The following is a 15,480-nucleotide window of genomic DNA, read 5'->3' as shown; positions in this document are numbered from 1 at the left end:
AGATTCTTCCTCTTCCCCCAGACATTCCATGTTGCGGTAATCTCTTTATTGGCCTCCCTTCTGCTCCTGTACTCCTCAGTCTACCCTGCACACCACCAACTACATCATCCCCTGCTCAGACCTCCCTCCGTGCCCTGAACCCCAGAGGTGCAGCTCCACAGCAGACCCTGGCCTGACCCTGTGTTCCCCTCTCTTGCCACCCCTCCAGCATGTCTGTGTCCCGGTGTCTGGGCACACTGCGGTGGTCATGACCCCATGCCTTTCTCTGTGTTGTTTCCCTCGCAGAGACCCTTCTCCCTCCTCTGATCTGTGATGGTAGCTTCTCTTTGCTCCTTCCTCCAGGTCTGCTGCCCACAGTGTGAGGTGCCAGGGAGGCCTGCATGTGTGGACTGCATCGGCAGGCTTCTTCACTGTCAGGAGGGTTGCTGCCTTCCAGGCACACTGTTCTTTCTCTCTCTGGGTTCTTGGGACCTCTCACTGCCCTGCCCTGTTGGCCTTGGGGTGCTGAGGGCCCCCAGGGCTGCTGTATTATCCTCTGGGGGTTCCCTGCACTCTGCCTTCATCTTTGTAAATCCTCCCTAATAGACTCTCTGCTGCTGCTGCTAAGTAACTTCAGTCGTGTTCGACTCTGTGCGACCCCATAGACGACAGCCCACCAGGCTCCCTTGTCCCTGGGATTCTCCAGGCAAGAACACTGGAGTGGGTTGCCGTTTCCTTCTCCAATGCATGAAAGTGAAAAGTGAAAGTGAAGTTGCTCAGTCGTGTCCAACTCTTTGCGACCCCATGGACTGCAGCCTACCAGGCTCCTCCATCTATGGGATTTTCCAGGCAAAAGTACTGGAGTGGGGTGCCATTGCTTTCTCCGAGACTCTCTGCAGATGACTCAAATTATCTGTTTCTTGCCAGGACCTAGACTGATATGTTCCCCATGCCACTGTCCCTGCCACCCACCACGTGTTCCTTAAGAAGGTGCTTGGGCAGCAGTTCCTCACCACTCCCTGCAGCCCCACGGTGGGTAGCTTTCCTGGCTACAGGCTGGCGGCTGCGTTGTCCTCCATGAGCGTGTCCACAGTGCTGTGTTCTGCTGTCCTGCACTTGTCTCACCCCATCAGCATACTCTGAGCTCTTCAAGGACAGGCTCTGAAACTGCTCAGCTCTGTATCCCAAGAGAGTCTGATATTGGGCAGGAAAGGGGCTGGATACAGAGCAAGATGTGCGCTTCTGAGAATAAAGGTTGTACAGAACCACCCAAAGGCACTGTCCCTCAATATCTGCTTTTGGGTGGCAGGAAGACAGACAATAAGAGAAATTCTGGCATACAGCAGACAAGCCAACCAAACCTCGCTGCCTCAGGCCTCCCAACTCACCCCTTTCCCAGACTTATTAAATAAAAACAAAAGACCATTAAAATGTGATTGGAAATTGAAATGAGGTCAGATATGAGTCAGTTCATTTTTTTTAAAGATATGTTAGTGGCCTAGAAGTAAAGATACATGGTCCTTTATAGTTTAAAAGAAAGACAGAAAGAAACTAGATTCTGTTGGAGAGGAGGTTGTCCGAGGATAAATCACAGTGATTCAGCTGTTTTCCTGGGGGCCTGTGTGAGAATTAGGGATGTTGACCCCTGGAGTGAACACCTGCCCTGAGCTCCCTGGCTTGTTCTCTTATCCTCAGTTCCTGGGAGGAGGTGCCTTCAGGTGAGCTGTGACTCAGACCTCCTCTGGTGTAGCATCTGGCGTCATCAGGCAAGCAGGTCAGGGCAATCAGCGGAAGAAAAATACTAGGGAAGAGGAGTACCTGGCGATGTCAGCCAGGCCCAGCCTGCCATGCTCCGAGCCCTGGGTAGGGAGATGCTTTCTCTTCATTTCCTGTCATATGTTGAGCAAGTGGCCTGAGGGTGAGGGATTAGAGCCAAAGACAGGGGTGTGTTACGGAGTGAGTCCCCGGTCCTTTGAACAGACTAAGAACAGCCTACCTTTAGACAGACTAAGATGTTCTTAGGACATTTGTCATATTCCTGAGTTGGTTTAGTTGAAGAAACTCGGATGTAAGGTGGGCAGTCAGGGACAGCAAAGCAGTCAGGCACCACTCGCTCAAGTGCCCATTGAAAATCTTACCCATGTGAGAATGAATTCCTTTTCCATAAAGAATCTATAAAGACATCCAGGGCTTGGCAAAATACCTGGAATAAGGAAATTCACAGTTCCTAGGCGGCATAAAATGTACCACAGCACTGGCTGGATATAGAGATAAGAATAGTAGTTATAACAGTTTAATATCAAATGATGTTTGACAGTTATTAATAAACTAAGCAGATGATTCAGACGTGAAGGACTTTAAGATGGCCGGGGTTCAGATTCTGTCTCAGAGACTGCAGCGGGCCAGATTGTGCTCCTCAAAAAGATATGTGGAAGTCCTAACGCCTGGCGTCTGTGGACGTGACTTTATTTGGCAGAAGGACTTTGCTGATGTAACCAAGTCAGGATGAAGTCATGGTAGATTTCGGCAAGTGCTGAGTCTCACAACTGGTGTTCCTATAAGAGGGGAATTTGGAGACAGAAACATGACGGGGAGATTCAGGGAAGACGGCTGTGGACATGGAGGCAGCAGATTGAAGCAATGCCACTAAAAGCCCTAGGATGCCAAGAACTGCCAGCCACCCCCAGATGCTGGGACAGAAGCAAGGAATGGACTTTCCAGCAGAGGCTCTCAAACGACCTGACCTTGCCAACATCATAATTTCTGTCTTCTGGCTTCCCAAATGCCAAGAGGTTAAATTTCTGTTATTTTAAACTATCCACTTTGTGATAATTTATGACAGCAGCCCTCAGAAACTGGTACAGATACCTCCCAGCTCTGGGCCTCCCCGGGGGCTCAGTGGTCAAGAACCTGCCTGCCAAGGCAGGAGATGTCAGAGACGCAGGTTCGATCCCTGGGTCGGGAAGATTCCTTGGAGGAGAAAATGGCAACTCACTCCAGTATTCTTGCCTGAAAAAGTCCATGGACAGAGGAGCTTGACAGCCTACAGTCCATAGGGTTGCTGAAGCAACTTAGCCCACATGCATGTACAAGCTCCGTGACCTGAGAAAGTTGACTAAGCTACCTGTTTCCTCATCAGTTGAATGGAGACTGGTAGTAGTACCTATCTCCTAAGGTTGTGAGGATCAGATGAGTTTTTACATGTAGTGTGATTTGAGCAGTGCCCGGCACTCAAGAGAGAGACGTGAGATTAGCAAATATTCTTGTTTGTTTCAGTTTAGTAAAGATTTTTTTGATTGCCTACTATGTGCCAAGCATTGTATATAAATCATTTCATTTGATTCACATAACAATCCTGTGAGACTCTTCTCATACTATTTTGCAGTTGAGAGAACTAAAGCTCAGAGCTTTGAGAAAGTAGAAGGGCTGGCAACTCAACTGAGGCTTTGCGGCTCTGTTTTGTCCGTTCTTTTATTCCGTGAAACCAAAGGATCTCAAGGACAACAGGGGAGTGGTTCAGGAAGGATGTGAACTTTTGATTATGATTGGTTTTGCATGGGGAAGATTTATGCCTGACCTTTCTCTCCACATACCACTTAAAAGAAGGGCAGTATTCACTGTCTTAGAAGCAAAAGGACAAATTGTTCATGAGGAAAGAGGAGGATGCAGCTTTCTAAGGAAGGCTCCCCAAGCACATACCAGTCAAAGCAGCACCCTTGTATTTGTGTGGGCTGGTGTTTTCTCTGCTCCCTGGCTCTGGGAGGAAAGCTGTGTCTCTGAGCAAGAGCCTTCAGGAAGCCTGAGCATCCTCATAAGTGTAGGAAGGATGGCTGACCCCAGGGAACATGAACATGCCAAATGTGCAGACTAGATAACACAGAAGCAGAGGAGAAAGAATGGGCAGCCTGTATAAACAGATTTGGTTTTCGAAAGCCAACAGCAGGTGACAGTCATTTAGTAGAAATGACCAGTGTTGCAGAGAAGTTAAAGCCTTGAAGTGTATGAAAGGATTGTTGTGGTTTTGTGAGGGACACTGGCCTGTTTTTTGCCTACTTGTCAAGTAGCAAGCAAGAAGAAATTAACTTATCACAGCGCTTGGCATTTAGAATTGCTATATGGTGGTTTGTGGTTGATTCAAATAAACCCGGAGAGATTTTGTGGGGGCATAAGAAAGCACTTCTAACAGCTGTGGAATTAAAATATAAGTTAAATGCTGAGATAGGACGTGAGGGTGCCTTAACTAGACTTTCAAAAGATAAATGTGTATTTGTCTGGCTCTCACTAGGTTTTAAAATTCAATTGATTGCTTACTTCTTATTCTAGGTGCACACTAGAGAGTTGTCATAATAATTTAGACATGTTTATAATGTTATGTCTTGAAGAAACCTTAGAAACCAGCTGTGATCCTTGAATTTCTCCACCTGCAGTTGCGTAGATGGGTCTGTCTCATGAGGTCTCTCAGAGAAGGCAATGGCACCCCCTCCAGTACTCTTTCCTGGAAAATCCCATGGATGGACGAGTCTGGTGGGCTGCAGTCCATGGGGTCGCTAAGAGTCAGAGGCGACTGAGCAACTTCACTTTCACTTTTCACTTTCATGCATTGGAGAAGGAAATGGCAACCCACTCCAGTGTTCTTGCCTGGAGAATCCCAGGGACGGGGGAGCCTGGTGGGCTGCCGTCTCTGGGGTCGCACAGAGTCGGACATGACTGAAGCGACTTAGCAGCAGCAGCATGAGGTCTCTCTTAGCCTGAGGATCCCAAGCTTCTTTCCAGATCACACTGTGTGAGGCAGGTCGGTGAGATACGGCACAGCTCTGGCTGCAGGCGGATCTTGTACAATGTACCCCTACACCTCAGACAGCCGTGAAGTAAGGAGACCAGTTCCATGAGGGACTGTGGCACCATATCCTGAGTTGATCGCCGTACCTTTATGACAAATAGCAGCCCAGAGAAAAGTAAGTCTAATGGAGCCCAGTACTGAAATCAAGAATGGCTAAATTGAGGGATGAGGAAGAGGAATATTAAATTAACTGCTGATAAAAGAAAACCAGCCATTAAAAAAAAGAAAACCAGCCAACGTGATAAAGGGTCCTGGACATACAGTGGGAGAGAAAGATAATCAGACCAAAGCAGCAACAAGAAAAACGATCAAAATGAAAGGCAATTTTATCTAAAGATTAGATTAAAATAAGAGACAAAGGGAAAGGAATGATGACTAGGGACAGAAGTGTGAAGCTGTGTGAATGCTCCAGGACTGGGTAGGAAGAGAGAAAAACACACCAGTGTTCAGGCAGCATGCACAGGCTGTGGGAAGGGGCAGGGGTTGCTCATTGCTCTAGGTTTCTTTCGTCTGTTTCTATTAGTAAAGCGTTGGGGTCCTCCCTCCAGACCACTGCCTTTTCTAACATTCTCCCCAGGCCATCTAAAGGCAACACCTTCCTTTGGAGGACCCACAGAAATTCCACAGGCTGGACTGTTCAGGGAATCACTACTCCCATGGGCAGAAGCCAAGCTGGGTTTTCCCAGGACCGTGGCTTCATGGCTGTGCCGCACTCACTGGTCTCCGTCCTCTGCATTTTCACATCATGCTGCTGCTTCCTCCAGAGGTTTACCTTAAGACTCCGCTGGGTTCAGTCTTCACCATCTACTAGTTACTTGGCAGCTTATCTTTTTAATCTTGGTTCATTTCCATGTGTCCTTGTGGGATAAGGATGTCCCTGCCTTCCAGGACCTTAAAAGAAAAATCTCTGCTCCACGTTCAAATTGGAGAACCCCCAGAGAGTGGTTATATTGGGGAAACAGTGATGATTTCTCTGTGTTCTTCCATTTGCTGTCTCCAGGGTTATTTCCACAGTTTTACAGTATCTGTGCAATGAGTTATGGAGTATCTGTCCATCTACCATCTCATCCACTTTCAGTATTTGTCCAGCCCAGAAGTTTACAGCCACTCTGAAAGATGTTTTTATTGCTCTCACTTTATGGATTAGGGAAGAAGGCTGAGAGAAGGAAAAGAGTTTGCCTGGGCCCAAGGCAGGTTTCGATCCTCTGTTCTGAGGTCCCATGCTTTCTGCTGTGTCAGGTCCCAGCTGGCTAGGTCAGACCTGGCAGGTTTTGAGCAGAAGGCAGCTTGGAGACTTCGCTGTGGAGCTCTGTGTCTGTGGGTCTTAGATGGGGGAGCATGGATGTGGACTCAGGAAGTGTTCCAGGTGACTCAAAACCCTTTCCATTCTCTGTGGCCAGTGGGTTGAGAGGTCAGCCAGCAGTCCCCATGGAGATGAGGGGAGACAGGGGCAGGATACTAACACTGGGGTGGGGGTGCTCCATGGCCATGACATTTTAGGGTGTGTAACTTTCAGAGAGGGGAGTGGTGACAGAATAAGATTATGACCTCAGGAAATAAGAGGTGAGAACTTAAGATTCTAACTGGATCCGTAAAGGTGAGACCGTGAAGAAGAATCATGTGACTACCTACATTTTCATATAATGTCCTTTGAGAAGTATCAAAAGCAGAGCTTAAAGTCAAGTATAAGTGCAGAGGAATTCTGAATGCACTGGGCTCGTCGAAAAGGCTGATGACGATATATGTATACCTATGGCTGATTCATGTTGAGATTTGACAGAAAACAACAAAATTCTGTAAAGCAATTATTTTTCAATAAAAAAAATTAAAAAAGAAAAGAGAATAGCGCATGACAAAGAGAAGTTCTGAAGTTGCTTTGTTCTAACCATGTCTCTCCTTTTTATTTTTTCCCTCAAGTAGAGAACTATTGGATCTTCAAACTAGAAACGCTAGAACATAGGTGATTTGAAAAATGGAAGAATTTAAAAAACCATGATGAAATAGGCAGGTGTCCCTCCCTCCCTCCTTTAAATGTGTCCAGGCCTTGCCCACTTAGGACCTGGGCTCCTAAAGAATGTGAGTACAAGTCATTATTGGTCACCTTTGCAAAGTCATGAGGAATAGATGAGATATGAGATTACAAGAATAAGACATTTCACTTGTCAGAAAAGAGGAAAATCTGGGTCTAGGAATTACAGATTAGTGAACTTGTCATTGCCCCTGGGCAAAATGCTAGAAGAGATCATTAAGCAGATGATCTGTGAGAGCTTGGAAAAAGAAATAGTGATCACTCTGAGCCAGTCCTCAAAACCAATTACCAGATATGCTTAAGAAATCTGCCTTGAGAGCAGTTGTGCAAATTAGCTTCCAGCGTTTGTGGTGATCACAATGTGAATAAGCAGTGAGATGCTATAACTAAAGAAAAAAAAAAAGATTGGAGAGGCTTTGCTAAAAATTCAGTTCTAGGACATAGAAAGTATCCAGATTCACTCTGTGGTGTTCTCATCCCTTTAGGAATATGCATTTAGTTCTGTAAACTATATTTTGAGTCATTGGTAAATTGGAGTGTATATACAGAAAAGGTTAACAAGGAAGATGGAGATTATATTTACTAAGCAAACAACTCATCATGTGTTAAGGCATTATGCTAAATGTTGGAGGGGAGTTAATACTATGAAGAGATCATTAATTCACCTATTTCAGATGAGGAATGAAAGAGTAATGCTGACTGAGTAGTTTGCATAAGGCCAACAGCTAGGAAGTGGCAAAGCTAAGACTTCAACCCAAATCTCTCAACCCAGAGCCTGTGCTCTTTATTACCAGAGCAATAAGTAATCTAGAAAATGGACTGGTCGAGGAACTCTTGAAGAGGAAAAATGAGAAGAATAAATATAAATATGGTGATGGTTTCCAAATGTTCAGATGGTCACCACTTGGAAGAACGATTAGCTTTGTTCTCTGAGGCCTCAAAGACAGAACTAGGGCGATAGTGTGGCTTTGCTAGCAGCAGTTACCATTTACTAAATATTTGCTATAAGCTAATCTTTCTGTACACATTTAATTTTTAAACCTCATGAATGAGGTAGAGTACTGTGATTACCCCCACTTCACAAGTGAAGAGCCATGAGGAAATCAAGATAATGACCAGGATCTCACAGCTAAAAGTAGCAGAGCCTGAGGCTATAATCCCTGTCTGTCCTACACCAAGGACAGACAGTGTTTTCAGCCATTTCCCTCCACTGCATTCCTGTTGGTAGATTTCTAATCAGTATAAGGGGAAATTCCCAAGTAATTAGAAGCCCTCAGAAAGGAGGAATGGATACTCTAACAAGAGTGAATTGCCCATCACTGACAAATGCTGAATGACAGGGGTGCTGGGTTGGACACATCTGATGATTACATGGGTATTTTTCTACTCTGTATTCCAACTTTTTTTTTCTAATTTCCTAAGAGAAACACATTTACTTACTGATTAATAGTCAAGGAAGTGGGGGCCGGGGTTGGTGGTAGGTCTTGTGGTTTTTATCAGTTTGGCAACTTGAATTCCAACATGATGATAAACCCCAAGTCCAATTCCTCCAAGATATTGTTTATAGTTCAATTATTTATGGTAAGTTTATGAACGTAATCTGCAGAAAAGTCTATTGCTTTGGCTTTAAAGCATATCGTTTCATTAGTGAAAATTACAATTCTATGCATATTTTGAAATAATGCCAAGAAATTATAAGAAATTTGAAGTCAGAATAAATGTAAAAAGGTCTTTTGCTTTTGTCTAGCCACTCAATCATATCCGACTCTTTTGAAACCCTGTGGAGCTCACCAGGCTCCTCTGTCTATGGGATTTCCCAGGCAAGAATACTGGAGTAGCTTATCATTTCCTTCTCCTGGGATTCTTCCCAACTCAGAGATCAAACCCACATCTCCTGCATTGCAGGTAAATTCTTTACCACTGAGCTACCGAGGAAACCAGTAAGATCTTGAGTTCAGTTCAGTCACTCAGTCACGTCTGACTCTTTGTGACCCCATGGACTGCAGCATGCCGGGCTTCACTGTCCATCACCAACTCTTGGAGCTTACTCAAACTTATGTCCATTGCATCACTGATGCCATCCAACCATCTCATCCTCTTTCGTCCCCTTTTCCTCCCACCTTCAATCTTTCCCAGCATCAGGGTCTTTTCCAGTGAGTCAGTTCATGCTGGGCTGGATGATACACAATTTGGAGTCAAGATTGCGAGGAGAAATATCAATAACCTCACATATGCAGTTGACAGCATCCTTATGGCAAATGATGAAAAGCAAAGAGGAATCAAAGAGCCTCTTGAGGAAGTTCATGAAAGAGGGGTGTGAAAAAGCTGGCTTAAAACTCAACATTCGAAAAATGAAGCTCATGGCATTCTGTCCCATCACTTCATGGCAAATAGATGGGGAAACAATGGAAACAGTGACAGACTTTATTTTCTTGGGCTGCAAAATCACTGCAGATGGTGATTGCAGTCATGAAATCAAAAGACCCTTGCTCCTTGGAAGAAAAGCTGTGGTAAAACTAGACAGCGTATTAAAAAGCAGCGATTTTACTTTGCCAACAAAGGTCCATATGGTCAAAGCTATAGTTTTTCCAGTAGTCATGTATGGATGTGAGAGTTGGACAAAAAAAAAGGCTGAGCACTGAAGGATTGATGTCTTCAAACTGTGCTGCTGGAGAAGACTTGAGAATCCCTGCACTGCAAGGAGATCCAACCAGTCCATCCTAAAGGAAATCAACCCTGAATATTCATTGGAAGAACTGATGATGAAGCTGAAGCTCCAATATTTTGGCCACCTGGTGGAAAGCGCCAACTCATTAGGAAAAGAACCCTGATGCTGGGAAAGATTGAAGGCAGGAGGAGAAGGGGACGACAGAGGACGATATTGTTGGATGGCATCACCGACTCAATGGACATCAATTTGAGCAAACTCTGGGCGACGGTGAAGGACAGGGAAGCCTGGTGTGCTGTAGTCCATGGGGCTGCAAAGAGTTGGATACGACCGAGTGACTGAGCAACAACCATGTCCCACCCACAACACACACATACACACACTCGCACAATCACAATTCTTAAAACCAAAGTATAAAGAAATAAGGGTTTTTGGAGTGTGTTTTGTAGATTTAGAAATTTGGACCTGAGCCCTTAATTTGTTGATCTATTAATTTGTGGGTGAATGAGGTCACATGGAAAAACTTCCTGCTGCTTGATTGTATTGGTAGATATTTTCCCAAGCTCTTAACTATTTGGCTTTTTGGTTAGCTAGAGGTTCCAGGCTTTTAATAACTTACACATTAAGTTTCTGATCTCAGATATAACAGAGCTGTCTCCAAAGAGCTCCAGTTCAAAGAGCTTGGCCTCATTCATGCTCAGGCTGTCATCGTGTTTGCCAAAAACGTGCTTAGTCTACAAAGGTGGAGTTCATACTAGCTTGCTACCCCCCTGAGTGCCTTCCATGTCTCTGCGTCTTGTTGGCATGTGCATCTGCCTTCCTGTCTGCTCTGTCCATTTTAATTCTAGTTCTCAGTCCTTAGGTTCCTGTACATGTGCTCAGTCATCTCCAACTCAGTGCGACCCTGTGAACTGTAGCCTGCCAAGCTCCCTTGTCCATGGGATTCTCCAGGCAGGAATACTAGAGTGTGTTGCCATTTCCATTGGGGTGTTATGTAATAATAAATGAAAAACTCAAGAATCAGAGGAGCTTTATGTATGACGCATCTGAACTAACAGGACCTGTCTTCTGGGGGGAAAATGAATAGCCAAGCAGAGTACATTATGGGTGCTTATTAATGACAGCAAGGATGCCTATCTCCCCTCCTACACAGATGTTAGGAACCTCTGTGCCAGTCAGTGTGCTGGCACCTGAGTACCAAGGTGTGGTCCTTGGTTCCTTCAAGAAGCTTCAGTGTAAACATCATAATGTGAGGTATGTGCTATGGTAAAGGTGAGCCCAGGAGCGTCAGCAGCTCAGACTCGGGGGCAATGTGGGCAGGGAAGCCTTCTCTGAAGCAAGTCTTCAAGGATGCCGAAGGTGTCACCACGGATGCGGAGGCAGGCAGCTGTATGCAACTAGTCCTGAAGAGCTATGTAGGTCAGGCCTCTGGAGAGGGAGGCAAGCAGAAACACAGGTACTCCATGCTGAGGAGTTTGGGCTTTATCCTGAGGGCAGTAGGAAGCCTTTGAATGGTTTTTAAAGGGAAATACCAGGATGTTGTCTGTGTTATTAAAAATGCTGTTTTTCTAGCCGAATAGAGACTGGATTGGCAGTAGGTGAAGTGGGGAGCAGAGAGACCCTAGGTGAGTTGCAAGACTCCAGATGAATAGTAAGGACCTGTGGACCAAGGCAATACTGTGAGATTGAAGAAAAAAAACATTTCAGAGATGTGTCAGGAGATGGACTGCAGAGAACCTGGTCATGATGACAGATATGGGAGAATAGAGGAGGAAGGAGTCGAGGGTGTTGCCCAGGTCTCTGGCTTGAGTGGACATCGCACCCTTTATCAAGAGGGGGCTCGGCCACTCGCCACAGCTGGAGAAAATCCACATGCAGCAACAGAGAGCCCGTGCACCACAACAGAGACCCAGCATAGACAAGAAATAAGTAGAAGAGAGTTTTAAAAAAGAGAATATGAGGGAGGGAGTAAAGCTGAGAAATTCTTTAGTTTGCATATAACAAATCTTCTGTGTAAGAATAAAAAGATAAAGCTACATTTTGAGCCATGACATCAATATTTAAAAACTGATGCGGGTATAAAAACAAGAAGATTTTGTAATCATTCTGTTACTTTAAGTGCATTTTTAAAAGACTTAAGAAAATTTGCTGTGCTAGACTTATGGTTACAATCCATGCCTAAACATTTGGAAAAATGCAATTGACTGCATAAAAACTGCCTATTTATAGTTGTTAAAAGAGTTTGTAAATATTTGGACAGTTTTGCATTAAGGATTAAGCAAACATTAAATAACATACAAATAATAAAAAGAGAGGGCTTGTGGGAAGGAAGGCCATGCTTGCTTGGGGAATGCAGGGGAGAGGATTAGTTGGGGGAGGTGTGATGAATTTGAAGCTTGAGAGAAGATCAGGAGGGCATGTCTGGGTGGGCCAGGAGCTCATAGGAGATGCTGAGATGCAGCTGTTGGCTTGTCCTTTCGGTGTTAGGAGGGCACTTTGGCATCATTAGAAGGATCAGTGCTTTGTGGTGTGGGCCCCCTAACGTTAGATTAGCTTTCTTAGAAGCCATATTAAATAAACATAATAACCTCAATTTCAGTGTTGTTTGAAGTTGATGGACATGTGAGATGAACTGAAGTGACTTTTAGTTGAATTCAGCAGAGAAAGTTTGGTCTCAGGGTGAATTTGGATTTTTTCTTCATACTTCTTGGGGCCCTTGGTCAGAATCTCAGTAAAAAGACTACTTAGAGGCTATATCAGCAAGAAGTAAAAAGGTACTTTCCTTGTTATTTGATCTTCCCAATAACACTGCAAGGTGTTACTGTAAAAAGTCCCGTTTTATAGATAAGACTGAACCTCTGAGGGTTACATCGCTTTTGTGTGCATGCTAAGTCACTTCAGTCATGTCCAATTCTTTGTGACCCTATGAACTGTAGCCTGCCAGACTCCTCTGTCTGTGGCATTCTCCAGGCAAGAATTGGAGTGGGTTGCCATTTCCTTCTCCGGGCGATCTGCCTGACCCAGGAATCGAACCTGTGTCTCTCTGTCTCCTGCATGAGCAGGTGGGTTCTTTACCACTAGCACCACCTGGGAAGCCCTGCTTACCTTATAATAATAAATAGTAAGGGGCAGAGATGTGACTGTGACTCTAAATTCCATTCTCTTTCTGCTACGCAGCACTGAGTTAAACATACCAGGCCTGTGAAATCCTGGGATAGAAAAGTTGTGTTTTCATTGAGAAAAAGATATTTTTTGGAAATGATGTGGTCCCAGGAGGTTGATCTGGAACATGGCTGATTCAAGCTGATATATGGCAGAAACCAACACAATACTTGCAACACTCTCCTTGGGTCACCCTAGATCAGCTCCTCTGATATACCGCTGAGACTCCCCTCCCCTGCCCCACGCTAACAGCTCTCAGACTCGGCATTTCTGGTGGCACCCCGGCCCAGGTCTATCTGAGAGCCAGCACTTGGGGCCTTGCTTTTGATTCTCCCTTTTACCAGCTTTTTCTCTGCCTCTGCCCCCGCCCCCGCCTCCCACCCATGGCAGCTGGACAGATTCTCGAGTCGAAAGCATCAGGCAGGCAGTCTGCTGCTCCATAACCTCGGATGGCTTCTCATCTCGCTTGGAGTACAGCCCCTGACCTTCAGGGCCTCCTGTGCGCTGGCGTTTGACGGATCCCCTGACCCTGTCACTGACCACACTCCCTCGACTTGAGCCACGCTGACCTTCGGGCCACTCCTTGAACTCTGAGAGCACCTTATCAACACCAGGGGGCTTTAAAACTTGCTGTCCCTCTTCCTGCCCTGCTTTTGCCCTCGTAGCGCTGTGACAGACACTCTCACATTAGGTCTCTGCCTCTCTGCGTGGCCTTCCGTTCTAAAATAGCAGCCCCAAGCTCTGCCCCTTCTTTTTCTTCATTTCTTCATGGCACTCATTCTCTATTTGTTTATTAATATCTCCTGCCTATGAGCTCCATGAATTCGGGGGCTTTTTTCTGTCCTGTTACTTGTACCTCTGGCTGCTGGGACAGTGCCTGGCCCCCAGTGTGCACTCTGGGGGATTGGCTGACTGATGGAATGAATACATGGACGCCTCGGCCTGATGGAGAGGGATGGAAAGCGGATTAGCTGTCACCAAGGGACCTAGATAATGAAACAGTGTCTTAGTCCCTCCCTATGTGGTTAGCATTGCTGATTCCCTAAGTCTTCTCATTTGGAGGTATTAGGAAACCTCCCCACATTTCCCTGGATTAGAAGCAGACTTACTGCTCTGATAAGGATGGAAATGATTTTTTCCTGTAACCTACAAGTTACCAGGAAAGATGTACTGCCCAGTGCTAGCGTGGGGTCCACGTCCTACCCATGTCCACCCTTCAGCCTCTGGAGGTCGCTCACAGGAACGTCAGTGTTTGTACAGCTTGCGGAAAGTACCTCCTGCATTGTGGCTTTCATCGGAAGGAGGCCTTCTCTAAGAACTTGATTGGAGCTCTGTCTGCAGGGTGTCCTTAAACAGAGGTTTGCTTGTTGGAGATGTGAACCTGAGCCATTTTCAGTGCATTTTTCTGTTGTTCTCCCTATAGGATCTTCTACGTCTCTCATGATTCCCAAGACTTGAAGATCTTCAGCTATATCGCTCGAGATGGTGCCAGCAATATCTTCAGGTGTAACGTCTTTAAATCCAAGAAGAAGGTAAAGGGGCCGTCATTGGTCATCTCATCCTCTGATGGAAGCAGTGTTCCCAACATTGCCCTGTCTCCCTGCTGATGGAGAGGCAAGATTTGGAGGTGGCTATTTGAATGCAAGATATAGGGCACCTCTCTCACTAGTCAGTCATTGCCTGTATATAATGAAATTCTCTTTTAGTTTCATTTGAACTTGGTACTTAGTTGTATGCAAACAACTGGAGAGATCTCAGCCACTGGAAAAGTGCTCTGGAACGCAGCAGGCAGACAGTACCAGGACTGGTGCTCATGCTGGTGTGTGGTAGGAAAGAAGGCTGCCACTCACTGAAGTCACCCTGCATCATAATTCTGTATTCTGATCAGTGACCTCCAAATATGGCATGGTGGGATCTAGTTAGACTTTGTGATGTTGGTTGTCCTGGATGTTTATTTTGTTACAGTAACCTTGATGCTTGAGTAAATGCAACTTTTGCAGTTCTGTAGAGACAGGGTTCCTCTCTATCATGCCTCCAGGAGTCTAAAGCACAAAACTGGGGTTTGGAAACATGGGCTGTAACCCCTCTTCTCTCCTGGACCCCTGAATTATGTTATGAGGGTCAGTATCCCCCTTGGGTCTCAGCTTCCCTCTCTATAAAATAAGGAGGGGCATCAAAACAAGCATTTCCTAGAATGTATCCTGTAAAACATTTACCATCCAAAACATTTAATATGTTAACATTTAACATATTAAAACTATTTAATTTAAATGTGCTAGAAAGTCCTAAGTTAGAGAAATCCCTTTAGCTTTAACCTAGCATTTCTCAAACTGAATTGGCCATGAAATCATATTTTTTCCATGTATATGTGTTAATGTCCTAGGAATTACTTTTCTGTAGAAGAGAATTGGAAAGTACTATTTGTGTCTGTAAGGTCCCTGACAGGTAAAGGTGGAATGGTAAGATTCTTACAACTCTAGACACAAACCAGTGACCCTGACTTTCTATGAGGACTACTTCTGAATTCTCTCCTGCTTGTCCCTTCTTCGATGCCGTGTGGCATCTTAATGCATCTTATGTCCTAAGACATCTTTAATAGATCGGTGGGTACTGTGCCAAGTGGGGGTAATAAGAATAAAACATGACAGGGTTGGGATTTACTGTAATATTATGTATGTCCCATCTCCCATCCTAGCTCCACAAAGAATTATACTTTGCTGATTCAGCCTCTTCCTCTAAGGAGATGTGTGCCCTTACCCACCTATTCTCGGGCTTTTTAATGCAAATTGTGGAATTGAAGGG

The 15,480-nt window shown here is 45.2% G+C and overlaps 1 protein-coding gene across 24 annotated transcripts in view; it reads left to right on the top strand.

Moving 5' to 3' along the window:
* LOC129656594 (carboxyl-terminal PDZ ligand of neuronal nitric oxide synthase protein-like) overlaps positions 1-15,480 on the top strand; it is a 358,204-nt gene that overhangs the window by 278,654 nt on the left and 64,070 nt on the right. For all 24 annotated transcript variants that reach the window (XM_055587269.1, XM_055587261.1, XM_055587260.1 and 21 more), the window contains one exon: positions 14,102-14,210. In XM_055587269.1, coding sequence (XP_055443244.1) covers positions 14,102-14,210 — 109 coding nt within the window. The remainder of the gene's footprint in view (positions 1-14,101; positions 14,211-15,480) is intronic.

This window comes from Bubalus kerabau, chromosome 6 (genome assembly GCF_029407905.1).
Source record: "Bubalus kerabau isolate K-KA32 ecotype Philippines breed swamp buffalo chromosome 6, PCC_UOA_SB_1v2, whole genome shotgun sequence".
Classification (NCBI taxonomy): Eukaryota; Metazoa; Chordata; class Mammalia; order Artiodactyla; family Bovidae; genus Bubalus; species Bubalus kerabau.
This window is presented reverse-complemented; position numbering and strand designations above follow the sequence as displayed.